This window comes from Pyrgilauda ruficollis, unplaced genomic scaffold (genome assembly GCF_017590135.1).
Source record: "Pyrgilauda ruficollis isolate IOZ18807 unplaced genomic scaffold, ASM1759013v1 scaffold10, whole genome shotgun sequence".
In the NCBI taxonomy this organism is placed as follows: domain Eukaryota; kingdom Metazoa; phylum Chordata; class Aves; order Passeriformes; family Passeridae; genus Pyrgilauda; species Pyrgilauda ruficollis.
In genome coordinates, this window is record NW_024508101.1 from 8954837 (window position 1) to 8980151 (window position 25315).

The 25315-nt window shown below is 64.7% G+C and overlaps 2 protein-coding genes across 2 annotated transcripts; both read right to left on the bottom strand.

Moving 5' to 3' along the window:
- Positions 1-193: 193 nt before the first annotated feature.
- Positions 194-10491, bottom strand: LAMB2 (laminin subunit beta 2). The gene is made up of 33 exons (XM_041460068.1): positions 10251-10491; positions 9913-10076; positions 9685-9820; positions 9420-9493; positions 9131-9319; positions 8992-9055; positions 7885-8087; positions 7677-7797; positions 7226-7414; positions 6976-7155; positions 6787-6899; positions 6618-6697; positions 6405-6540; positions 6075-6230; positions 5835-5962; positions 5637-5754; positions 5330-5522; positions 5112-5255; positions 4774-5005; positions 4535-4698; positions 4234-4455; positions 3475-3689; positions 3286-3382; positions 2842-3214; positions 2586-2770; positions 2269-2510; positions 1998-2201; positions 1761-1905; positions 1259-1466; positions 1037-1178; positions 771-947; positions 537-696; positions 194-455 (listed from the first exon to the last, which is right to left on the bottom strand). The coding sequence occupies exons 1-33, from the start codon at positions 10306-10308 to the stop codon at positions 319-321; spliced, it is 5349 nt and encodes a 1782-aa protein (XP_041316002.1). The 5' UTR covers positions 10309-10491; the 3' UTR covers positions 194-318.
- A 117-nt stretch (positions 10492-10608) lies between these two features.
- On the bottom strand, positions 10609-22411 carry LOC121350693 (laminin subunit beta-2-like). Its single transcript, XM_041462228.1, has 34 exons — positions 22381-22411; positions 21705-21880; positions 21477-21600; positions 21294-21367; positions 20999-21187; positions 20857-20920; positions 20577-20782; positions 20377-20497; positions 19992-20180; positions 19687-19866; positions 19199-19311; positions 19018-19097; positions 18613-18769; positions 18265-18417; positions 18014-18172; positions 17816-17937; positions 17573-17693; positions 16927-17113; positions 16590-16733; positions 15930-16161; positions 15448-15611; positions 15137-15361; positions 14512-14726; positions 14330-14426; positions 13512-13890; positions 13242-13426; positions 12941-13170; positions 12652-12855; positions 12172-12316; positions 11879-12086; positions 11649-11790; positions 11263-11439; positions 11016-11172; positions 10609-10868 (listed from the first exon to the last, which is right to left on the bottom strand). Exons 1-34 carry the CDS (start codon positions 22409-22411, stop codon positions 10735-10737), a joined length of 5484 nt encoding a protein of 1827 aa, XP_041318162.1. The 3' UTR covers positions 10609-10734.
- Between the last annotated feature and the right edge of the window lie 2904 nt (positions 22412-25315).

Genomic DNA, 25315 nt, shown 5'->3' on the forward strand with positions numbered 1-25315 from the left:
CCCGGTCCGGCCGCGGGGAGCCCCGTGGGAGAGCCGGACCGCTCTGTGGCGGCCCCGGGTGTGCCCCCCGGCCCCGCTGCCGATTCCCGCCCTCCCGCCCGACCCCGCTGTGCCCCACCGCTGGTGGCGGCCGGCTCCCACCCTGGGGGCCCCCGTGGCAGACGGCCCGCGGCACGGGGCGGAGGTGAGGCGCTCTTGCTCTGCAATTTTATTCACACGGGGGTACCCCGCAGCCCCCACCCCGCTACCGCTGCGGGGCAGGCGGAGGCTGGGCGGCGGGAGGCTGGGTGCTCGGGGGGTCCAGGCCCCTCCGGGGGATCACTGGCACGTGTTGTAGATCTGGACCTGCTGGTTGATGGTGTCCAGCACCTCCCTCATTCTGGCCTCCAGCCCGCCCAGCTGGGCTGCTTTGGCATCCAGCACCCGCTCGTTCCGCTCGTACTCCTCCTCCAGCGCTGCAGGGACACGGGAACATGAGTCAGCCTGGCCTCCCACACCGCCCCACCACCGCCCCAGCATCCCCGCTCCGGCCTCACCTCGCAGCCGCTGCAGCTTGCCCTGGGCGTCCTGCAGCAGCCCTGCGGCCTCCTCCCGCAGCTGCTGTGCCCGGCTGCCCGCCTGCTGCACGCCCTGCGCCCGGTGCTCCACCAGCTCCTGTGCTGTCCGGTACCGGTCCCGAAGGGGCCCCTCCAGCACCTGCTGGGCAGCGGCGCTGGTCAGCAGGATCGTCGGGGGACCCCTGCTGCCACTCTGGTGCCCCCGTCACCCACCTGCTTGGCCTCGCCGGCCCGGTCCCGCGCAGTGCTGGCTGCCTCCTGGGCACGTGTGGCTGCCAGGCTGTTGTTTGCACGTCTCACCTTCAGGGCATCAGTCTGTCTGTCCAGGAGCCCAATCTGCTCCATGGCACCTGCCAGCTGCTGCTCCGCACTTCCTGTCTGGCTCTGCATCTGGGCATCGGTGGTGTGGGAGTTTGGCGTGGTCGCACTGATTGCACGGTGGGGACGGGGTCCCGTGCTCACAGGGATGGGGCTCTTACCATGCCAAGGGCACTCTCGCTGTGCTGGATGTCACCGGCAGCTTGCTGCAGCGCCTGCTCAGCCGTGCCCTGGGCTTGCCGCGCCTCCTCCAGCGCCTGCCGCACTGCCTCGGCCGTGCCCCGCACCCCCTCTGCCCGTGCCCTGCGGCCAGACAGCAAGGCCTCAGCATGGCCAGGGCTGGGCTCCCTGGAAGGATTGCATCTTCACCTCCCTGGGCTCACCTGGCCCGCTGGGCATCCTGCAGCAGCTGCCCAGCCTGCTGCACGTCGCTGGCTGTCTGCTCCAGGATGGCGTCCACGCTGGCCAGGCTGCGCACCCGCGTCTTGATCTCCTCGGCCAGGCGGTGGATCTGGTCCGGCGCAGCGGGGAGTGACAGCTCCAGTACCCGACTGGCTACCACCTCAATGCTCTCAGGATCAGCCCCCTCCTCTGCAGGTGGAAGCAGTCAGTGTGTTCCCTACAGCACGCCGGGGTGGAGGGGGCAGGCAGACCAAAGGGGAACATGGGACAGGGCAGGGGGGCCAGAGGAGGCTGGAGGGCACAGGATGGTTGGGGCAGGGCAGGGACCATGCAATGCAGCATGGGGCAGGGGTGGCACAGCCCACATGCAGTGTCGGGACAATGCAGCGCAGTGCAGTGCAGGGTCAGTGCGCTGTGGTGCAGGTGCAGAGCCACAAAGCCCTGGGTAGGGGTGGCCAGCCCTCCCGGCATGCCGGCACTCACGGCTCAGGAAGGCCTTGACGTGGCTGATTAGCTCCCTCAGCTCCTTGTTGGAGCTCTCCACACGGGCCCTGGTCTGGTTGGCCTTGTCCAGGGCTGCCTGCGCTCGCAGCCGGGCCTCGTCTGCCTTCCCCTTGGCCTCTGCCACCTGAGCATGGGCAGAGACCCTTGGTGCCAGCCCCAAGGGCTGCAGAGCGTGGCTGTGCCACCAGATCCCACCAGCACCCATGTGCCACACACCTTGTGGGAGAGCTGGGCCATGTCGCTGGCAGCCTGACGCAGCTCCTCCTGGGCATGGCGTGCCCGGTCCAGAGCACTGTCAGCCTTGGACACGGCTCCACCACAGCTCAGACCACCACAGCGTCGTCCCCCATCCTCATCCCGGCACCCGGCACCCCCACAAGGGCTCTCAGCACAGGGCACATCTCCCAGCACACCGCAGACCTGCAATGCAGCATGGCATCAGGGCAGCTCTGGGTGCCATTCCCCCAGTTCTCTCCCTGTGTCCCACCTTCTCGTTGAGCGGGTGCAGGCTCAGCGCCTGTGCCCTTGCTGCCAGGTCCATCAGTGCCCGCCGGCTGGCTGCATTGTGGCGATTGAAGTCATCCCGCTGGCTGGCCAGGAGCTGCTCAGCGCGGTGGCGAGTGGCTGCTGAGATGCTGACAGGGCTGGGCACGGCACGGGTGGAGGCGTCCGCCTGGCGCTCGGCCTCCTGTGACTCCTTATAGGACTGACGAATACTGTCATAGGCACCTGGGGGGACAGGGACACTGTCAGACCCCTGGCCATGGCCTGACCACCCTGGCCTGGCTCTGTGGTGTGGCTCACCAAGGAAATTGGAGGTCTTGAGGGTGTGTAGCCGCTGTTCCAAGTCCTGCAGGCTGTGGTTGAGGGCGCGGGCGCCCCGGTCCACAGTGTTCAGCACATGGCTGGCATTGAAGTTGGCATCCTGAGCAGCCGTCAGCTCCCCTTCCACCCGTGTCAGCCTCTCAGTCGCCTCCTCGATCTGCCGCCTGCAAAGGAAGGGGGTGAAAAGCTGCCCCTACAGCTACCCTGGGAGCCATGCCCCATGCCAAGCGCTCACCGCAGCCCCTCCATGGTGTGTGTCAAGTGGGCAGCAGTAGCAGCAGTGGTGTTGCGGGCGGCCACCACGTCACGTACAGCGGCCAGGTTCTCCTCCAGCTGCCGGAAGGTGCCCTGGAAGGCGCCAGCAGCCCCGGTGTGCTGCAGGAGGCTGGCGCGCTGTGCCAGCGCTCGGGCACGGGCGGCCAGATCCTGCACCACACGGTCCCAGTCCCCAAAGCAGGGGTGGCAGGGCTGGCAGGCAGGGAAGGTACCAGCAAAGCCCCGGGCACACTGGTCACAGCGGACTCCTGAGATGCCAGGCCGGCAGTCGCAGTGGCCGCTGCTGCGGTGGCACTGGGCACTGGCTATGCCACGGGGGTCACAGTCACAGGCTGAAGGGAAGGAAAATAGTGTCAGGGCACCACAGGCTGCACTGTGGTCCCCCCACTGCACCGGCTCTCACCTCGGCACTGCTGCCGCGGGTCACCCCAGTGGTGCTCCTGGCAGTCGGTGCAAGTCTGGCCGCCAAAGCCTGGCCGGCAGGAGCACTGCCCTGTGAACTGACAGACATGGCATGGCCGAGGCTGGCACTGCTGCAGCATACCCCCAGCCCCATCCCATCCCCCCAGCCCCTGTCCCAGTCTTGTCTCACCTGGTTGCAGGTGGGTGTCAGGGAGTGCTGGGGGTGGCAGGCGCAAGGCTGGCAGCCTTTCCCACTGGCCAGGTTCCAGAAGTTGGGGCTGCAGCGGTCACAGCTCTGGCCCTCCACATGGGGCAGGCAGTGGCACTGCCCACTGTGCCTGTCACAGTGGCACTGCTGGGGCCCACAGGTGCTGGCATCAGTGCCCAGGGGGTTGCAGGAGCAACCTGGAACCAAGAGGCACTGAGCAGAGATAGAGTTGAGGGAATGAGGACAAGGATGGGAATGAGATTGGCATGGAGATGGGATGGAAGTTCTGATGGGAACAGAGCAGGAATGGGATGATGATAGATGAGGGTGGAAGCAGGATGGACACAGACTGGACAAGGATGGAGTGGAGACTGGATGGAGGTGGAATGTGTGCAGCATGAGGACCACTGGTGGGGATGGGATGGAGATAGGACCAGGGTCAGGATAGAGCTGGAATAAGGACAGGATGGGGACAGATGGATGGCAGTGGGGATGGGATGGCAATGGAGACAAGAATGGGCATGAGAATAGGCTATAGATGGGATGGAACAAGTTGGACATGGGGACAGGGACTGGGCCACAGTGCTGAGCCTGGGCAGAGGAGACAACCTTGTTACAGGGCAGGGCTACAGGGACTCCACAGCCCTGTGCACAAGCAGGGGCAGCCATTGGTGCACATGGTCCCCAAGGACATGTCGGGCCCTGGAGGCACGTCTGTCTTGGCAAGCAGTGGGTACTCACGCCTGCAGCTGTGTCGGGTGGCATCTCCATAGAATCCAGGCTGGCACTCGGCGCAGTGGGGCCCTGCGGTGTTGTAGAGGCAGCGCAGGCACTGCCCTGTGCGCCGGTCACACGCCTCTGGGTCCGTCACATCGATGTTATCGTGGCACTGGCAGGGCAGGCAGCGCCCGCCCTGCAGAGGGTCCCCATAGTACCCAGGGGCACACTCATCACAGCGGGAACCTGCTGACACAGAGCGCTGGGCAGTGCCTGGGGACAGGGCACCCCAGAAGGCGCTGAGCGTGCCGTGGCAGGTACCCACCTGTGTACCCAGGGCTGCAGTGGCAGACGACCTGCTGGGAGCGGCTGTCTTGGTAGCAGGAGGCAGCGAAGTGGCGGGGGGTGCTGGGCCCCTCAGGACAGGGGCAGGGCCGGCAGTGCTGCCCAGAGCCAAGCGCTGGGTTCCCAAAGTGTCCGGCTGCACACCTGCAGGCAGGAGGTCAGCAGGAGCCGCGGCTGCTGGCAGCACCCTGTCCCAGTCTGGCCATGTACCCCACCTACCTCTGGCACCTTTCACCATCCGTGTGGTCACGGCAGCGCAGGCAGCTGCCTGTCCGAGGGTCACAGTTCTCAGCGTGCCCATTGCACTGGCAGGGCCGGCAGACAGGGAAGCCCCAGTGGCCAGGCTGGCAGCGGTCACAGCGTGGGCCATGGGTGCCTTCACGGCAGGGGCACTGCCCTGTGGTGCTATCGCAGATGGTGCTCACTGAACCCTCACGGCTGCACTGGCATGCTGGAAAGCACAGCACCCTCAGCGTCTGCCCCCGAGCTGTGGAGAGCAGCCCTTCCCCATCCCCTCGGCCCTGGGATGCCCAGGCCCCTCTCCCACTGGCACTCACGTCGGCACCCGCCAGGCCCAAAGCCAAAGGTTCCCGGAGAACAGTGATGACAGCGCCGTCCCATGACATTGGGTTTGCACTGGCACTGCCCGCCCTGGGGCTGGCACTCGGCACTGAGCGAGCCCTGGGGATCGCAGAGGCAGGCTGCAGGCAGAGAGCAGGGTCAGTGTCAGCTGCAGAGGGACAGGGTGCAGGACAGGATGTGGGGCTGTACTCACGCAGCGCCCCATCATGCAGGATGGCTGAGAGGCTGTGCAGGAGGCTGGAGCAAGGCTCAGCCACAGGTGAGGGCCCTGCAGCATGGAAAGGCTGGGCACAGTGGTACCGCTCAAAGGTTTCCCGGCGCTCCATGGAGCTGGGGTCACCCGCAATGAACATCTCCAGTGAGGAGTAACGGGGCAGGAGCACCAGCTGCGGGGCAAAGTCAGTGGGACATCATGTTCCTCTCTCCCTGTGTCCCTATGGCTGCATCCTATCCCCCTGAAGGGTGGCTGTCCCCCATCCCACTGCCCGTCTGCCTCTCACCGAATCGATGAGCACACTGGCAGTGGGATCCTGATGAGCAGCAGCACAGCCCAGTTCCAGGCGGAGCGTGTAGGAGACACCCTGCTCCAGACAGATGGGCTGGGACAGCACCACATACCTGGATGGGGGCAAAACAGAGCAAGGGCAGCCATGTGCCAAGTGAGCCCCAGCACAGCCCAACCCTACTGAGGTGTTTACCTGGCACCAGAGGGGAGGCTGGTGGAGAGCTGGTCATCGGCAGGGATGGTGTTTCCACAAGGGCTGCTGGCAGAGACAGGGCTGGGGCGTAGCACCTTCAGCCCCACCTCCTGCCAGGCCTCTGGGTGCTAACAGCCAAGAAGGGGCAGTTGTCAAAAAGCCTCATTATCTGGAACTCCCCACCACCACCTCCCAATCTGGCAATATACCACACTGCTGGCTTCACCACCTGGTGCTCACCTGGGGCTCATATCGGATGACCACATCATACTCGGTGGAGAAAGGCACATCACTCACGTGGAACTCCACCCAGCCACCTTCCAACACGCGGGCAAAGCCTGTCCCTGTCCAGGAAGCTGGACGGTCTGGGGGCGGCTCACGCTCAACCACTGAGCCCTGGTGCAAGCAGGAGTTGTGAGATGGGGTCCAAAAAATCACCTTGGCCAGCAGGCACTGCTCTGCCCTGAGTAGGGAGGCTGACCACCGCCTGCTGGTTTGGGCACCCTGCAGAGGGGCACCCACTGCTCTGCTCTGCCCGATGTCCTCCCCAGGGACACCTTCATCCCTTACCTGATGCAGCCGTGCATCCTCCGCCTCATGGGTGTAATGATCCAGGTTGATGCGGTAGAAACCGGTCTCCACCTGTTCACACTGTCGTCCTGTCACATGGCTGCGGCACTGGCACTGCCCTGTCCCCATGGCACACCTGGTACCCCAGCAGCACCATCAGCCCTGATGCCAGGAGGGGTACCCCCTGCCCTCTGCATCCCCACAAGGACTCACAGGTTGTTGCGAGCACCTCCCACATCGCAGTCACAGGGCCGGCAGCCTGGGAGGTCGTGGCTCAGTCCCCAGTGCTCGGGCTGCAGAGGGTCACAGGGCATTAAAGAGCAGCTGTCTGTGTACCATAGTCCTGAGCAGTGTGCATGGGCCGTGGCACAGCCCCACTCACCAGGCACTGGTTGCAGCTGCGCCCGGTCACCAGCCGCTTGCAGAAGCACTCCCCACTGACAGGGTCACACCGGCTGCCATCAGCCACCGTGCCACGGGGGTCACACTGGCACCCTGCATGGAGAGCCAGCAGTTTCCAGCAATGCCAAACCACATGCCTGACCCCAGTAGGTGCCACCCTGGTACGTACTCCGGCAGCCTTGTGGGTTGTCAGTGCTGAGGCCGAAGAAGCCGGGTTTGCAGCGGTCGCAGCGGGGACCAGCCACATGCTCCTTGCAGCGGCACTGCCCGGCAATCAGGCCCCTGGCCGGGTCATCAGCACTGTCACACAGCCCACCGTCCAGAGAGCCCTCAGGGTCACAGTCACAGGCTGGGGAGACAGGCAGGGTGAGCACTGTGAACACCAAAGCACCACCCTGCACAGCCGGTCCCACACTGACCTCGGCACACCGCGGGGTCCCGCAGGTCCTTGGTGGGGTCCTTGTAGAAGAAGGGCTTGCAGAGGTGACAGCGACGGCCCATGGTGTTGTGCTGACAGTCATCACACACAGCCCCACTGGTGTTCCCCGTGGCCAGGAACACGGCCATGTCAAAGTGGCACCGCCGTGAGTGCTCGTTGCAGTCACAGCCTGCAGGGACAGCACCGTGGCATGGCGTGTGGCACCACAGCCCACACCTGGCAGGCAGCACCCCAAGTGCCAAACTTCCCCTGCCTGGCCTCTTCTTGCTCTGATATGCAGCACCACAATCCCAAACCTCCCCAAAGTACAGCCCTGGCACCCCAGACACCCTCAGCCAGTTTGCATGATGCCAGTCACCACCAAACCACATCCCACTGTACAACACCCCAAAACCCCTGACACAGCACAGCCTGACAGCCCTGGCACTCACGGCGACAGGCGTTGGTGCTGGAGCCCTCGGCCGGGCGCCAGGGCAGGTCGTGGTAGAAATCCTCGCAGCGCTCGCAGTTCAGCCCCTGCGTGTGGTGTTTGCAGACACAGCGCCCGTGCACCTACCAGGATGCCACGGTGAGGGGCTGTGGGACTAGGCGGCACAGCTACCCAGCTCCAGCAGGGCACACAGGCCTGGCTTGCCCTACCATGCCATCGGTGGTGGCAGGGGCCCCACTGAGCGGAGCGCACTCAGAAGCGTGCCCATAGCAGAAGCAGTTCCCGCGCATCACCAGCTCGTAGAGCGCGTAGTAGTACTTCTCCCGGATCTCCCGCCGTGAGTCCAGCAGGTTGTCCCCCAGTGTGTGCAGCTTGGTGAGGTTCACACGCAGGTTGGTGACACGCAACAGGTCTAAGGCAGGGAGAAGCCCCTGTTGGCACAGGGTGGCTGGGCACATCTATGCACAGCTCACCTCTGCCGGGCACAGCTGGGCTGGGCTGTGCATGGCACAGGAGGCTGTGGGGGTTCAGAGGAGCTGGGCATGGCTCTGCTTTGCTGGGCATGGCTGGGATGGGCTGTGCATGGCATGGGGTGTCCATGAAGGGCTGCACAGTATCAGGCTGGTCTGTTGTGGTTTTCTGTATCACACAGTATTGGCCCAGGGCTGTGCATGGTTTGGCTCACAGGCACGTGGTTGCATGTGGCCAGGCTGGGCAGCATGTTGCTGTTGGGGTTCAGCTCCAACACATGTAGCTGTGCACAGTCTGGCTGTGCGTGGGCTGGGCTCTGCATTCCCACAGCAGAGGCAGGCTGGGACCCCACCAGTGCAGAACAACACCCTTGGCACAGCACCTTTACATGTCTCGGGGCACTCACCATTGGGGGCCGTTCCCAGGAGATGGCTGTGCCTGGTTGGTGCAGCCTGGGGGCCCTGGGAAGACAGGACGGCTTCCCCAGAACTGCAGTTTCCCAGCAGCCCTGCCCTGCAGATTCCTCCCCTCCTGCTCCCAGTCTAAATTTAGCCTTGGGTGGGTGATTAACCCACTGTGTCCCGTGCCCAGCCTGACTCCCCATCTCGAACCACAGCTGGTGTTGGGCTCAGCCGTGCCACAGCCATCCTCCTCCATTTAACCCAATGCAGCCTGATCTTCAGCTGCTCTCATGGGGCAGGGTGCAGAGGGGCCGGGGCCCAAGACCCCGCAGGCTGGATTGGGTCCTGATCCCTGTGTAGGGCCCAGAGCAGGGAGAGAGCAGCCAAAATAGCTACGCCCAAAATAGAGCAGCCAAGCAGGAGCCCAGATGGCTGGCAACTCACTTTGGATGGCAGGGCTGTAGGGGTCCCGGATGGGAATGGCAGGGTCCAGCACCCGGTAGATGACCTGGAAGGGACAGCAAGGTGATGGGAGCAGTGCAGGGGACCTGCTGACTCTCCTGGGGCACTAGTAGGGCCTCACCTCCCCCTCAGTGGAGGGCTCGATGTCAGAGTAGCGGGACTCGCAGACGACATCATCAATGCGGCGTGGGGGCCCATGGGGGACGTGGGGAAAAGAAGCAGCGCAGTCGTAGGCGAAGTAGCGGTACACTTTCCAGGTGTGCCCAAAGTCAGCTGAGCGCTCCACCAGCATGGCCGCGGGGCGGAAGGTCTGCGAGACACCCAGGCGGGACAGGGGCTAGCCCCACAGTCCCTGAGGGCATGTTCCATCCTGTCCTGTCCCAGCCTAGATACCACACGCTGGGACCCACCTTGAAGGTCATGATCAGGTGGGTGAAGTGGAACTCGGCCTCCAGGTCCAGCTGGATGCTGACGTGCTCCACACCTGGGGGTGACAAGTGTGACAAGTGGAAGCACCCACTCACAGGTCCCAGGGGCTCGTCCCCCCAACCCGGCAGTGGTCCAGGGGCGCGGCCGCGGCCACAGGCTGAGTCACACTTCCTCAGTGTGGGAGGAAGGGAAGGAGAGCCCCCCGGGACAGGACAGGATGCTCCACCACCCCCACCCACTACTCACCGTTCTCTGACTGCCACCAGGCTTTCTTGGGGCGGGGGGCAAAGCTGGTGACCACATTCTCGATGCGGTGGCTGTTGGTGTTGGTGCGGGCATCGTAGGGCCGCCGCGAGTCGCAGATGAAGCACTTTTTCTCCTCCTGCGAGTTGGAAGGTTCAATGACGCGTGTCCCCAACCGTGTCCCGTGCCCCTCCTCCTTGTCTTGTCCCACCAGGTCCCCCTCCCACTCACCTGGAGGTGGCTGACGATGCAGTAGGGCTGGGGCCGGCGCAGCCCGCAGGTGGAGGTGGCACTCAGGCGGGCGGCTCGCCCCACCAGCAAGTCCCCGGTGGCCGGGTAGCAGCTGCCGCGGGCACAGCCCTGGGGGGAATCGGGGGCCAGGGCCGCCCCCAGCCCTGCGGAGCGGCGGGCGGCTGAGGGCGCTGCGGGCGGGGGAGGGAGGGGGCCCGGGCCGGGTTTCCCCCCGCCGCGCCCGGGGCCCCTTCCGCGACCGCCCGGAAACAGGACGGCGGGGCCGGGCCGGACCCTGGCGCCCACCGGCCCCGCTGCGGCGCGGGGCGCGGACTCACCGGCCAGCAGCGGCAGCAGCAGGAGGGCGGCGGGGCTCCGCTTCGCCGGGCTCCGCATCGCGGGGCGCGACGGGGCGAGACGGGACGGAAAGGGGCGCAAAGGGGGCGCTCGGCAGGTGCCCGACGGTCCCGTCCCGTCTTGTCCTGACTCACCGGTTCCCCTCCTCGTTCCCGTTCCCAGTCCCTTCCCCGTCCCCTTCCCGGTCGCTCCCGGCCCCTCCGAACTGGCGGCAGGCGCAGCGCTCGGGGCTGCGCGGAAAGCGCGGGGCGGATCCCGGCTGGAGCGGGGGAGCGGGCCGGCCGAGAGAGGCGGGAGGAGGCAGAGCAGACTGGACAGAAGGCATCGGACACACGCACACACAGTTTAGCACTTTATTTGCAGGCGCGCCCGCACTAAAGGCACCTGCAGAATGGACGGGACTCCCGGGCTCGGGGGCCTGCGGGGCGGCGGGGCAGGACCGGCCCCCGGTCCCGCCAGTGGTCCCTAGCAGGTGGCGTAAGCGTTAGCCCTCTCCCGGATCTCCTGCAACAGCCCGGTGACCTGCTGCTCCAAAGCCTGCAGTCGTGTCACCTTTGCCGCCATCGTCCGTTCATTGGCCCCAAAGCGCTGCTCCAGGTCTGCGGGACAAGCAACATGCTCACGGTGCAGCCTCCCACCATGTCCCGTATCACCGTAGGGACACCCGGTGGGACAGGCCTAGGGGGACACAGGGAGGTGTATGGGGATGTGGCAGGGAATGTACCCCACCATGTGCTCCCTCTCACCTTCCAGCTTCCTTTTGCTGTTGCTGGCCTTATCCAGGAGGTCTTGGACCTCTGCCATCAGCTGTGACACGCGCTGCAGGGCCCCACCAGACACCCTGTCCAGCATGCCCACCCGGTTCTTCAGCACCACATAACGCTGTGTTACCTGGGCCAGGTCCTGGCAGCACAAGGGCATGGTGAGGCTGAGCACCTGCAGCGCCCAGTACCTGCTTGGTGCCATGCAGAACCAGGCAGGGATGCATCTCACCTGGCTAAGCGTCCCCGAGGTGGCGGTGGAACGCTGTGCCCCATCCTTGGCTTGCTGGGCCATGTGGCGAGCATCCCGGCCGTGCTCCTGCAGGGTGGCGATGCGCTGTGCCAGCTCCCGCAGCCGCCTCTGCGCCTGCGACTCCTTCCTGTCCAGCACCTGCAGCCTGCGCTCCGCCTGGCAGGTATGGACACCGGCTGCAGCAGGCACAGCAACCACCATGGTGCCAGCCCCACTGCCCTGGCACCTGCCCAGTGCCAGCCACATTTCCCCAGCGCCCACCTCCCTACCCATAATGTGCTCAAGGCATCAGTCTTGCTCTCCACAGCACTGATCCCATTACTCCCATCAGTACCAGCTCCACTCCCCGAGCCTGTGCTCCTCACCTCTCTGGCTCTGTTCTCAGCCACCTGGATGGCATTCCTGGCCCTCTGCAGGGCACTCCCTGCTGTCATCGCCTGTGTCCGCGCCACCTCCAGTGCCTGCTGTGTCCCCGCCAGCTCATCCCTTATGCCTTCTGCTCGCTCCCTGCAGCAGCACAGGCAGCTCCAGCTCTTGCCACTGCAGGGGGACTGACCCTATCCCCTGCCTGCCCCAGCATGCCCCCACCACTTGCCTGGCCTCTTGTCCCTGTGCCAGCAGATCCCGTGCCACAGCCAGCCCCTCCGCCGTGCTGTTGAGAACTGCGTCCACTCCCTCCAGCTGGCTGATGCTCTCCCGCATCTCCAGCAGCAGCTCCTGGATCTGTCCAGGGCTGCTGGGCAGGGAGATGTTCAGCACCTGCCGGGCCACCAGCTCAATGCTGCCTGGGTCAGCTCCCTCCTCTGCGGGGACAGGGGAGCAGGGTGGGCTCAGGGAGGGCTCACTGAGTCCTGCCATGCCCATGTGCCCACCCAGGGCTGTCACTACCTGCCAGGAAGGCCTTGATTCGGCGGATGAAGTCCCGCAGCTGGGCTGTTGCCTTCTCGGCACGGCTGCGGGCAGCCTGAGAGCGTCCCAGCGCCTCCTCTGCCCTGCTGCGTGCCCCCCGTGCCAGCTCCTGCACCTCCTGCATCTGAGGGACACCCGGCTGAGCAGGGGCATAGGGCAGCCCCGGGAGGGGGCATTTGGGGTGAGCAGGGTATGAGGGGACAAGATGTGAGCCTGCAAAGGAACATGCAAGGGGGGTGCAAGGGGACAGAGGGTACAGCAGTGGCCCAAGGGGGCACAAAGGACATCTCTGAATGGGCATAATAGACACATACAGAACTAACATGCTTGGGGGAATGGAGAGGGAAAAAACAGGACATAGAAGAGGGTCATGTAAAGTGGCATGGAAAGGGCACAAACAGGACATGCAAAGGGGACACAAAGGCACCCCAGAAAGTGCCATGGAGCAACCACCCCTACCTTCTGTGCCACAACACCCAGCTGCCCTAATGCCACCTCCAGCTGCTGTGAGGCATTATGAGCACTGCTCAGGGCTCGAGCTGAGATAGGCAGTGCCCCTGCACACCCAACGCCACCGCAGTGCCTCGTCCCCGCGCTGTCTCGGCACAAGGCTCCTCCGCAAGATGCGTGCTTGCAGCTCCGGTCTCCGGGTGCCCCACAAATCTGTGATGATGCCAATGGTGGAAATGGCAGCTCAACACTACATGGCGGGTGATGCCCACGCCGCTTCTGCCAGTCCTGCTCTCACCTTCTCGTTGATCCTGGCAATGCTGAGTCCCATCACCCGTTTTTGTGTCTCCCGCAAGGATTTCCGGGCTGCAGCCGTGCCACGGCGGAAAGTATCGCCCCGCTGCTGCAGTGCCCGCTCAGTCGCCCGCTGCGTCATCTGCGCCCTACTGAGCTCGCCAGCTGTGCCATTGGCCACCACCTCCGCCTGCCGCGAGGCCTCCGTCGATGCCAGGATGCTGCGGTAAGACTCTGCGGGTGCAGGTGTCAGGCTTTGGCCAGGATGGCTGCCACCAAGCCCAAACCTTGCTGGTTGCTCTTACCGCTGAATCCAGCTGCCGCCACAGTGCCGAGGAGGATCTGAAGGTGAGAGGTGGTTCGGTTGAGATCTCCCAGCTCGCGGCTCAGCTCAGCTAGCCGGTCATGGTGCTGCATATCTGCCTGCGCCAGCTGGTCGAGATGTTGCTCCAACTCTTGGAGGTGCTTCCAGAAGTTGTCCAGTTCCATCCTTTGGGTACGGAGGATGGCTTCAAACTTTTGGGGGGGGGGACAAGACAAGGGTCCCTCCACCCCAGCCCTACATGCACACTTGCCTGGTGCCATCCAGCTGCCTGGGCAGTCCATCGAGGAGGGGACCACGAGAGCTGTCCCTCTCTCCCAGCAGCTGTTCCACGTGCCCCAGAGCCTCCTCCAGCTCCCGCAGGCGACGGGGGCTGAGTGGGAGTGCAGAGCTCCCCTCCCTCAGTGCCTGCACCTGTGCCCCAAGGCGCTGCAGCCCTTCCCGCAGGCTGCCCACGGCCAGGTCCCAGCGCCCAAAGCAAGGGTGGCAGGGCGAGCAGTGGGGAAAGGGCTCCTGGTAGCCCCGTTGGCAGCGGTCACAGCGCAGCCCCCCGAATCCCAGCCGGCAGCGGCACTGCCCGTTGTCCTGCTCGCACTGTGGGCTCTCAGCACCCAGCGGCTCACACTCACAGGCTGCAGAGACAGTTGGCGGTGTGTCCCAGCCTTCCCAGACTGCCACCATGTCCCAGCATCCCACCATATTCCCCTGTGTCTCCAGAATCCAATTTATCCCCAGCATCTTCTATTGTCCCCACATTTCCACCAAGCACTGGGTCCCCAGAGTCCTGCATGTCCCCGGAGACATACCATGTTCTCAATATTCCACCACGTCTCCAGCATCCCACTGTTTCCCCAAGGTCCACCATGCCCACAGCATCCCACCAGGTTCCCAAGATCTCCTGAGTCCCTTGTGCCCCCAGTGTCCCACTGTCTCCTTAGCTTCCCATGTTCAGAGTCCCCACCATGTCCCCAGGGCCTCCATTTCCCTAGAGTCTCACCAGGCACCCAGAATCCCCCCATATCCCCCATCCCCAGAGCCCCTGCTCCCCCAGTCCCTGGGATGTGCTCCCACCTCGGCACTCCTGCTCAGGGTCTCCCCAGTGGTGCTCCTGGCACTGGGAACAGACACGACCCCCGAAGCCAGGCCGGCACTGGCACTGTCCTGTCACCTGCAGCGACAGTGCCATGCTCACTGTGCAGCTCACTGGGCCCCAGGAGGGCAGTGGAGCCGTACCAGGGTGCCAGGGGACTCACTGTGTCACAGGCAGGGTGCAGGGCGTGTATGGGGTGGCAGCCACAGGGCTCGCAGCCCCTTGGCCCCCCCAGGTTCCAGAAGTGGGGTGCGCAGCGATCACAGCTCTTGCCCACGACGTTGGGCCGGCAGGCACAGGCTCCTGTGCCACGGTCACAATCGCAGGTGCCATCGGTGCAGTGGGAGGCCAGAGTACCCCGTGGGTCACAGCCACAGCCTGCAGGAGGGTGGGTGGCCACGTGGGGCTCAGTCCATACCCGCTGCCCAGGCAGTGTGCTGCTGGAGCCAGCACCCCAAATCTGCCTGACCCCAGCGCCCCCCGGTCTGCTTGGCCTCAAACCCCTGCACAGCCCCAACACCCCTGATCCCAACACCCCCACCAACCCCGATCCCTGTCCCTTGCCCAGCCCCAACCCAGGCACAGTCCCATGCCCCTTCTAACAGCCCCAAACCTCTCCTGGCCCTGAACCCTAGCCCCGCCACACCCCAAAATTCTCCCTGCCCCAACCCAAATCACCCCACATCCAACCACAGCCCCACACCCCATCCCTGCCTTGAGCATCACTTCAACCCCCCCTCCCAAGCCCCCGTGCAGCCCCAGCCCCGCAGACCCCCCGCCCCGCTCACGCCGGCAGCTGCGCTGCAGGGCATTGCCGTAGTAGCCCGGCTGACACTGGGCGCAGCGTGGCCCAGCGGTGTGGTACAGGCAGCGCAGGCACTGCCCCGTGCGGGGGTCGCAGCCCTCTGGGTCGCTGGTGTCGATGTTGTTGTTGCACTGGCAGGGCCGGCACTCCCCCCCCTCCATCTCCGGAGCCCCGAAGTAACCGGGGGAGCAGCGGTCACAGCGGGGCCCTGCAGAGAGGGGGGCTATAGGTGCTGGGGTCCCGCAGCCCCAGTGCAGGGGGTCCCTGCTGCCCTGAGCCCGCTCTGCCCCTCACCCGCGTATCCAGGGGCGCAGAGGCAGACGATGTGGTGTGTCTCATCGTCCGCGTGGCAGGCGCTGCCGTGGTAATTCCGTGTGCCAGGGTAGCCGGGGCAGGGGCAGGGCCGGCACTGCTGCCCCGAGCCCAGCACAGGGTTCCCATAATAACCGTCCTGGCACCTGAAGGGACGAGGGGGGACCCAGTGAGTCCCTCCGATCCATCATATACCATCCCACCATCCCATGCCATTCCATCATATCCCATACCATCATATCTCACCCTGTCCTAACCAATTGTATCCATCCCATCCCATCATATCATATCTATCCCACACCATGCCATCCCATCCTATTCTACCCCGTCCCACCATATCTACGCCAGCCCATCTCAATCCATGCCACCATTGCAACATACCCCATACCATCATATGTCATCCTGTCCTACTCCATTGTATCAGCCCCATGCCACGCCATCGCCTCCTCTCGGAGCTGGCTCACCTCTCGCAGTGCCGTCCGCTCGTGTGGTCGCGGCAGCGCAGGCAGGTGCCCGTGCGGGGGTCGCACTCCTCGGCGTGCCCATTGCACTGGCAGGGCCGGCAGGCAGGGAAGCCCCAGTGGCCGGGCTGGCACTGGTCACACTGCCGGCCCACGGTGCCGGGCTGGCACCGGCACTGCCCGCTCACCTTGTCACACAGCTGGGACACCGAGCCCTCGGGGGAGCAGGTGCAGGCTGCGGGGCAGTACAGCTCAGGTGAGGCACATGGGTGCAGGGAGGCAGGGATGGACAGACAGACAGACAGACAGGGGACCAGCACCCAGAACATGCTCACTCCATGGGCTGTGGTACAGAAGGGCTCATGTGGACACGTAAGTCCACAAGAGCGTGGGTGGACAGACAGATGAGAGTGCAGGACAGCCCAGTGCTCACAAGGGACTCGTGGATGGATGGATGGATGGATGGATGGATGGATGGATGGATGGATGGATGGATAACTGTGACTGAACCCATGGGCTGCAGGACAGCAGGGCTCAGATGGACACATGCACAGACAGATCAACAGACAGACAAGTGAACAGGGCAGTGAAGAGGGCGCTGATGGCTGGACAGACAGAGAGGAGAGACCGCAATTCCTGGCAGATAAAGATCCCAGTACTCACGGCTGCATCCCAGGGGCCCAAAGCCGAAGCTGCCTGGGGCACAGTGGTCACAGCGTCGGCCAGTGACGTGGGGCTTGCACTCACACTGCCCGCCTTGCACCTGGCACTCGCTGCTGCGGGAGCCCTGTGGGTCGCACTGGCAGGCTGCGGGAGCAGGACCAGCATGGGGCCAGGGCTGCCTTGCCTGCATCTGCCCACACCTGCCCACGCCCTGCCCATGCCCTGCCACTGCTCTCCTGCCCACCATGCCATGGGCGTGGGCATATCCTGACCCACTGCCCCGGGCAGGGCTCCACCCCTGCCCACTCGAGGGTCCCATCCCTGGCTCCCCACTCACGCAGTGCCCCGCCGTGCATCAGGGCTGACACGCTGCAGACCAGGCGGGCACAGGCCTCAGCCAGGGGATGAGGGGGGGCCATGCGAAACACCTCCAGGCACTGGTACCGCTCCAGCTCCTCCTGGCGCGCTGCTGCCTCTGCCCCATGGAACCCTGGCAACTCCGACACACGTGGCAGGAGCACCAGCTGGGGGAAGGGAAGAGGAGATGGGGTAGGGGGGGCATAGCCAGCCTCCACTGTGGGACCTGCCACTAGGCTGGATCCATGTGCTCCAGGACAGTCCCAGTGCTGCCGGGGCCAACTACCCCAGCTCCATCAGCAGCCCCAGTTCTACTGACATCCCCAACCACATTGATATTCCCATATAAATTGCCATCCCCAGAAGCTTCCTTAATCCCCCTCCATGCTGACATCCCTATGCCAACCCTAACTCTATTTAAATCCCCAGTCTCATTGATATCCCCTTCCCCTTCAACAACTACTGCCCCATTCCCATCTCCATCCCATCCCCATCCTCATCTCATCCCCATCCTGATCCCACATACATCCACAGAGGGGGGTCACTTCCCACTCCAGCCTCTGGTTCCCTGTCCCTGCCCACCCCTGCCAAGCCTCAGGCACAAGGTGCACTGGGACCCCTCTCACCGAGTCAATGAGGATGAAGGCACCAGGGTGGCGCTGGGTGACACCAGCCCGCTGAAGCCGCATGGTCACCTCATAAGGGGTGCTGGGCTCGAAGCAGAAGGGCCGGGACAGCAGCACGTACCTGTACAGAGTCAGGTGTTGCATGGGCACAGCAGGGCCATGGCGACAGCAAAAGGACAGCAGCAGGACCCAACCACCTCCCTTGTTCCCATCCCCAAGCCACCGCAGCCCATCCCACTGCACCTCTGGCTGTGGGGCAGACTCTGGCGGTACATCTGCTCGGAGGGCAGCAGGTTCCCACAGCGAGAGCTGGTGGGCAGCACCTGGGAGCTGACGCTGACCACGGCCTCCCAGTCCTCGGCTGACTGTGGCGACAGGCAAGGCAGTGTCAGGGCTGTGCTGTGCCATACACGCCGTGGCCGTGGCGGTGGCCGTGCTCACCTCGGGCTCATAGCGCAGCAGCAGCTCGTAGTCCATGGGGTAGGGCACGTTGTCCACGCGGAAGGTCAGGCCAGCCCCGTCCCGCACGCGGGCGAACCCCAGGCCTGTCCACGTCACCATGCGGCCGGCACTGTCCCGCACCACCTCCTCCACATCCAGCTGGGCAGGGCACCGGCACAGTTTGGCCCTGGCTCTACCCCCAGCCACTTCTGCCCTGCAGTGCCTCACTGTGCCCTCTCCTACCACCTCACCTTGGGGGGCTGCTGGCGGCTGCGGCGCGGGGGGACAGGGGGCTGGGGAGCACGGAGGGGGCTGCGCTGACGGCGTGAGCGTCCCTTCCGCCCCGCCGGCTCCCTGGTGTCATACTCCAGGCAGTCCTGGGGCACCTCCACCCGAATGGCACCCTGCAGGAATGGGGTCAGGGGACGGTGGCCATGCACAGGGACAGCCGTGCACAAGGATAGCCATGCACAGGGCATGGTAACAGCCACATGCAGGACAGGGTGACAGCCATGCATAGAGCACAGCGGCAGCTATGCATGGAGCATGGTGCACAGTCACAGCCATGCACAAGCACAGTGACCCCCAGGGAGACTCACCGGGAGCTGAGGGTGGCTGTGGCCATGGCCGGTGGCCTGCTCGGCCTCATAGGTGTAGTAGTCGAGGGGGGCACAGAAGAAGCCGGGTTGTACCTGGTCACACTGCCGCCCCATGATGTGGGGACGGCAGGGACATGCCCCGTCCTCCATGGAGCACCTGGGGGGTGACCATCCTGTACTTTCATCTGTCCTTCTGTCTGTCTGTGTCTTCATCCATCCCTACTTCCATCTCTGTCCCCATCCCTCCATCTCTAAGGACAGAGATCCCTCTCTTTCTCCCTCCAACCCAGCCCCCATATGTTCCCAGCCTTGTCCCCCTCCCTCCCTCCCCCCATGTGTGACTCCCAGCCCTGTCCCCACTCTCGCCCCCACCCCTGCCCCTCCGGCTGCTGTGCTGGGCCCCACCGGTTGTTGTAGGCTCCGCCGAAGTCGCAGGCGCAGGGCCGGCAGCCCCCCAAGTCGTAGCTCAGACCCCAGAACTCGGGCTGCAGTGAGGACGGGACATGTAGGGCAGGTGTGGGGCCAACCCAGCCCTGGGGGTTGCCATGGGTTGGGGACAGTCAGTCCCACAGGCTGGGGCACTCACCACACACTGGCTGCAGGAGCGCCCAGCCACGAAGCGTTTGCAGTAGCAGTCCCCACTGATGGGGTCACATGGGGAGCTGCCTGCCACCGTACCCCGTGGGTCACACCTGCATGCTGCCCCCACACATGCACATGTGAGAGAGTGCCAGTGGGACTACAGCTTCATGGCCCTCCTTCCCCATCCTATATCCATCCATCTTCATCCCTTCCATCCCCATCCCTCCATCACCATCTATTCTCATAGAACTATGCCGTATCTCTCCATCCTACATCCTTCCATCTCCGTCCCTCTATCCCAGATCTTTCCATCCTCACCCCTCCATCATCATACCTCTACCTCCATCCCTCCATCCTCATCCATCCCATCCCCATTCCTCCATCAACATCCCTTCATTCCCCATCCCTCCAATTTCATCCCTGCATCCCTACCCCTCCATCATCCCTCCATCCCCATCCCTTCTCCCATGCCATCCCTGGCTCCCAGCTCACGCTGACAGCCCTGTGGGTCATCATGGCTGAGGCCATAGGCGCCGTGCCGGCAGCGGTCGCAGCGGGGACCGGCCACGTTCTCCTTGCAGCGGCACTGCCCCGCAATCATGCCCAGCGCCACGTCCGTGTGCCCATCGCAGGCACCTCCATCCAGCGAGCCTGCTGGGTCACAGTCACACGCTGCCAAGAGAGAGGATCATCAGTAGTTCTGGCTGCTGGCACCAGGAGCTGTGAGGCTGGGGCAGGCGGCAGCGGGAGCCATAGGGCTGGGGCAAGCTGTGGGGCAGGGGTCCCAGGACACTCACGGGCACAGGCAGTGGGGGACCGGATGTCAGAGCGAGGGTGCCGGTAGTAGAAGGGCTTGCAGAGGTGGCAGCGGCGGCCCATGGTGTTGTGCTGACAGTCATCACACACAGCCCCACTGGTGTTCCCCGTGGCCAGGAACACGGCCATGTCAAAGTGGCACCGCCGTGAGTGCTCGTTGCAGTCACAGCCTGCAGGGACAGCACCGTGGCATGGCGTGTGGCACCACAGCCCACACCTGGCAGGCAGCACCCCAAGTGCCAAACTTCCCCTGCCTGGGCTCTCCTTGCTCTGATATGCAGCACCACAATCCCAAACCTCCCCAAAGTACAGCCCTGGCACCCCAAAACCCCTGACACAGCACAGCCTGACAGCCCTGGCACTCACGGCGACAGGCGTTGGTGCTGGAGCCCTCGGCCGGGCGCCAGGGCAGGTCGTGGTAGAAATCCTCGCAGCGCTCGCAGTTCAGCCCCTGCGTGTGGTGCTCGCAGACACAGCGCCCGTGGATCTGGGGGGAGCACCCAGCTCAGTGGGGCTGCCAGGTCCCATGGGGCACCGTGCCGTGCTGGTGGGTGCGTGTGCCTCACCATGCCGGGGACAGAGGGTGTCGGGGCACCCGGTGCTGGGGCACAGTGGGCAGCGTGGCCGTGGCAGAAGCAGCTCCCGCGCAGCACCAGTTCATCCACAGCGTAGTAGTACTTGTGCAGCACCTCCCGCCGTGAGTCCAGCAGGTTGTCCCCCAGCGTGTGCAGCTTGGTGAGATTCACCCGCAGGTTGGTGACACGAAGCAGGTCTGCGGGCGTGTCCCTGTTAGCACCTGCCCTGATGCCAGCCAGCCATGCATCTCCCACACCCCCGGCAACATACCCTGTATGGCTGGGCTGTAGGGATCTGCTACGGGGATGGAGGGGTCCAGCACCTTGAAGATGACCTGTGAGAAGGAAGGAATGGGTGATCCCACTCCACCCAGACCCCTGGCCCTGCTCTGCACCACCCCATCCCCACGCACCTCCCCATGGCTGGACGGCTCAATCTCAGAGTAGCGCTGGTCACACAGCACCTCATCCACAAGCCCCAGGGCATGGCTGGGGATTCCAGGGAAGAGCTTGGAGCAGTTGTAGGCGAAGTAGCGGTACACTTTCCATGTGTGCCCAAAGTCAGCTGAGCGCTCCACTAGCATGGCCGCGGGGCGGAAGGTCTGCAGGACACCCAGATGGGATGGGGGCCAGACCCACAGCTCCTCCAGATCCATCCTGTCCCATCCCATTCCATCCCATCCCAGGCATCCATGTGCCAGCACCCACTTTAAACTTCATGATCAGGTGGGTGAAGTGGAACTCGCCCTCCAGGTCCAGGCGGATGCTGACATGCTCCACACCTGGGAGACAGAGAGAGACAGAGATGGCTGAGGCTGGGGAAGACCCCCATGGCCATGCAGCCCCACAGGACATGCATATGGGGAAACCCCACTGCCACCCTGACTTCACCATTCTCCGACTGCCACCAGGTCCGTTTCTCATGGGGGCTGCTCAGGTAAATGACATTCTCGATGCGATGGCTCTCAGGCAGGGATGGGTCACGTGAGTCACAGGTGAAACATTTCTCTGAGTCCTGTGCCAGGGAGTGGCACCATCAGGGATGGGTGACTGGAAGCTGCACCAGTGCCTGGCTGTGTGGGTCTATGCTGGAGCTGTTGTGGGGCTGGGTGGGCTCACCTGGAGGTGGCTGACGATGCAGTACTCCTGGGGCCCGTCCAGCCCACAGGTGGAGGTGGCACTCAGGCGAGTGGCTCGCCCCACCAGCAGGTTCCCAGTGGCTGGGTAGCAGCTGCCGCGGGCGCAGCCGTGGCTCAGGTCAGGCTCCTGCCAGCCCCCTGCCACCAGTCCCCCAACTGCAGAGAGCATGAGGGCACAGGCTGGGTGCTGTGCTGGGGCACCTGGGCACCCCCTGCTCCCCCATGCACCCACCCCACCCCCAGCTGTCCCATCCCGTCCCATCCCTGCATCCCGACCCACTGATGCAGCATGAAGCTCCATGATCCGGAAAGGTGCTGGCAGCAGCGCCGTAGCCTCGTGACCAGGGGCAGGGAGCAGGGTGAGTGGGGGGCTGGGCTGCCCGTGCTCCTGGGGGCCCGGACAGCCCCAGGGTGCCGAGGAGTGCCGCGGGGAGTCAGGAGCCAGGTCAGGCGCTTGCTAATCCTGACAGGGCTTAGTGCAGCCTGGATTCCCTGCCGGGCTTTGTGGCAGTCAGGCTATGGGCGCTGCCAGGCAGGGAGCATCGTCATTGCCACCACCTCCGCTGCCCAGCACCCTCCACCCAAACTGGGGTCCCTGAACCACCACAGCTCCCAGCACTGTGGGTATGCAGGGTGCCCCCAAGGCCAATGCTTACCCAGGAGGAAAGCAAGCACCAAGAGGTCCATGGGCAACCACGGGATCTGCCTGGTGGAACACAGAGATGGCGCTGCTATAGGGCGCAGGGTATGGCATGGGGTGCAGGGCAGCTGGTGCCTGTCCTCTCCTGGCTCTAGCGCGACTCTGCAGCCCAGGATGCACCCCCCCACACTGGCATGATGGTGCTTTCCAGGGACAACACGAGGAATCAGGGTCATTTAGGGCAGTTGAGTCTGAAAGCCCTCCAGGACGACATGCAGTGTCCACCTGAGCAGCCCTGGGGGACTGTCACACACACATCCAGGCACACAGCCATGCTATGCCCCACCAGAGCTGGCATGAACTGTGCCATGCCCCATTCTGCTTGGCTCAGAATGGATCTATCCTTTTGAGAGTCACTAGTGTCCCTGGGGGGTACCAGCACCGGGCCAGGGCCAGCTTGGGAGGGGAGCCAGGAACGCTGGAGCCGGCTGGGCAAGGGCGTCCCTGGCTCTGGCCAGGCTCCCACTGTTAAATTTAGGTTGGAGCTGTCTTTTGTGTTTCCTTCTCTCCCGGTACTTCCCGCTCCCAGCCTCACAAGGGCTGGATCAAAGCCTGGTCCCGACTCTGCCCAAACACATCTTTCCTGTCCCCCGCACGGAGCCAACCCAGGGCAAGGGGGCTCGGGGCGGCGGGGGGAGCCGCGACTCCGTTCTGGCACCCGCCCCGCTCGAAGCCATGCCGGGGCGATAGGCAAGGTGGTGCAGAGCCACGTGCTGGCACGAGGGTCCCCGAGCCCCGCGAACCCCCTGTACCTGGCGTCCTGCGGCGTCCGGCGGGACCAAGGCCAGGGGCGAGGGCGGCGTGGGACCCGCTGCCCCTGGGCTGGGCGCGCAGAAATGAGCTAGGGCAAGGGCAGCGATGGGATGGCGGCTGGTGGCCCCCCTTCCCCGTGTACGATTCTTATTCAAATGGGCTGCCCGCTGAAAGGGACGGCGGTCTCCAGGCTACGGGAATGTCACTGCCGATTCCTTCTGCCTGGAGGCCCCCGCCGCCCGCCCGCCCGCGGAGGCCAGGCCGGCCAGGCGTCGGCAGCCCGGGCACGCCCCGGCCCCCAGGCGGCACGGTGGGCCCCGCCGGCGAACAAAAGGGCGCCTCGTGGGCTGGCGAGCCGGAGGCACCGCGTTCCCCGGGCTCCCGGCACGGAGCGGCAGGAACGTGCCTGCCGCCGCCGGCAGTGAGGCGTGGGGGGCAGCGTGGCGGGATGGGTGACTGATGCTCCAGGAGCCGGCGGGTGCAGATACACAGGGGTCACTGCATCATTCTTTGCCTCAGGTGGGGATGGCCCATAGCAAAGGCACCTGCACGGCTAGGCTGTAGGGTGGAGCCGTGCAGGGCATCTGCTCCACCAGGAACTCACCCGGGCACGGCGACGATGCTGCCGGATGGGAACGTCCCTACCAAGGTACCTGTCCCTCCCCACTGCTACAGCTCCCTGGGCAAAGTCCGGCACACGTCAGCCACAGGAAGCGCATGGCAGGGGTGGGGGTACCCAGCCTGTCACTGCCAAGGGACCCCACAGCTCCTTCCTTGCGCGCTGCCTCATGCCAGTTGCCAGTACCCAGCCCGTGCCCTGGGGCTGTGCCGTGTGCCAAGGGCTGTGCCATGCCCCCGAGCTGTGCCGTGCCCAGGATCTCCCCTACGGCGCACCGGCTCCTACCTGTGCCCGTGGCAGCCTGGGGTGCTGGGCAGGTTGCTGGTGGCCCGGGTGGGCTGCGGAGTCGGAGGCCCGCTGGGCTCGGGCTGGGCTCAGCTGCTGTTCCTGGAGGAGGGCGGCCGGTGCCTGTCTCCTCCTCCGGCAGCCGTGCCAGGCGAGGGGAGGGACCTGCCCGCACCGAGCTTTAGCCAAGGTGAGGCAGAGGAAGGTACACGCTGGCGGTGGCCCACGTGTGACAGACACAGCAGTGTCCTGTGCCTAGGCTGGCCGAGAGAAGGCACAGCATTCCCACAGGGCTGCTGTGCCCGGCTGTGCAGCACGTGGGGCTGCTGAGACAGGCAGCCTGGCTGGGACTCGCCCCGCACTGCACGGGCCCGTCTGTGCCTCTTCAGGGCACGTCTCTAGCAGCGGTAGCAGAAGCCCTGCACTGCACTGCCCCGGTACCCACATCTCTAGCAGCGGTACCAGAAGCCCTGCACTGCACTGCCCCGGTACCCATGCCAGACGGATCCTGTTCGTGCCCAGTGCTGGCACTGTGGGCCCGGCCACGCCTCACTCACCCTGTGCTGGTCGGTGCTGTGTGGGATCCTCTGGACTGGCCGTGCTGGGTGCTGAGCTGGCAGCCCTGGAGCCCTGCAGGGAGCGCGGCTGTGCACCACGGCCGGGTTCCACAGAGACCTCACTGTCACGCAGGGATAGTGCCTTTTATTAGCCAAGGCCGAGGGCAAAGGAAGGAAAAGGAGCCGTGTGTTCTCCACGCCAAGGCCACGCTCTGGCCACCCGCCGCCAAGCAAGGTCATGGGCAGACAAAGGAGCAGCTCTCAGCCATAGGGATGCCAAAACCCATGCCCCCAGGGATATACCCTGAGACAACCAGGCACCTCAGCAGGAGAAGAGATGCTGTGCACAGTGCACTACCAGCTCCCCATAGCCATGCACAGCACTTGGAAGCCTGGAGGAGGGGCCAGGCTGTGCCCAGAGAGGGTCCAGCAGTGCAGGCTGGTGGTCAGGCACCACTACTACCTTCTGAGCTGGGAGAGCTGGCAGGAGATGAGCTGACAAAGAGCCATGAGCACTGGCCAGCGTGTCTGTGTCATGGGATCTTGCCAAGCAAACCTCATCTACTCTGAGGAGATCCAAAGAGGCCTGATAAAGGCAACTGTAACAGGATCGCTGGCCTTGAAAAGTGAAGTGGGAGGGAGGGATTCTCAGTGGGATGTGAGGGACGAGATAGGTA

Bases quoted from the DNA above. Each gene is read 5' to 3' on its own strand.
- LOC121350693 (XM_041462228.1), bottom strand. From the start codon at position 22,411: ATGGACCTCTTGGTGCTTGCTTTCCTCCTGG. The intron at 21,368-21,476 runs GTGAAGTCAGGG...TCTGTCTCCCAG, and splicing joins CTGGTGGCAGTCGGAGAATG to GTGTGGAGCATGTCAGCATC. The intron at 20,181-20,376 runs GTGAGTGCCAGG...CTGTCCCTGCAG, and splicing joins CAGCACCAACGCCTGTCGCC to GCTGTGACTGCAACGAGCAC.
- LAMB2 (XM_041460068.1), bottom strand. From the start codon at position 10,308: ATGCGGAGCCCGGCGAAGCGGAGCCCCGCCGCCCTCCTGCTGCTGCCG. The intron at 2,511-2,585 runs GTGAGCCACACC...CTGTCCCCCCAG, and splicing joins CAAGACCTCCAATTTCCTTG to GTGCCTATGACAGTATTCGT. The intron at 1,179-1,258 runs GTGAGCCCAGGG...GTCTGGCCGCAG, and splicing joins CAGGATGCCCAGCGGGCCAG to GGCACGGGCAGAGGGGGTGC.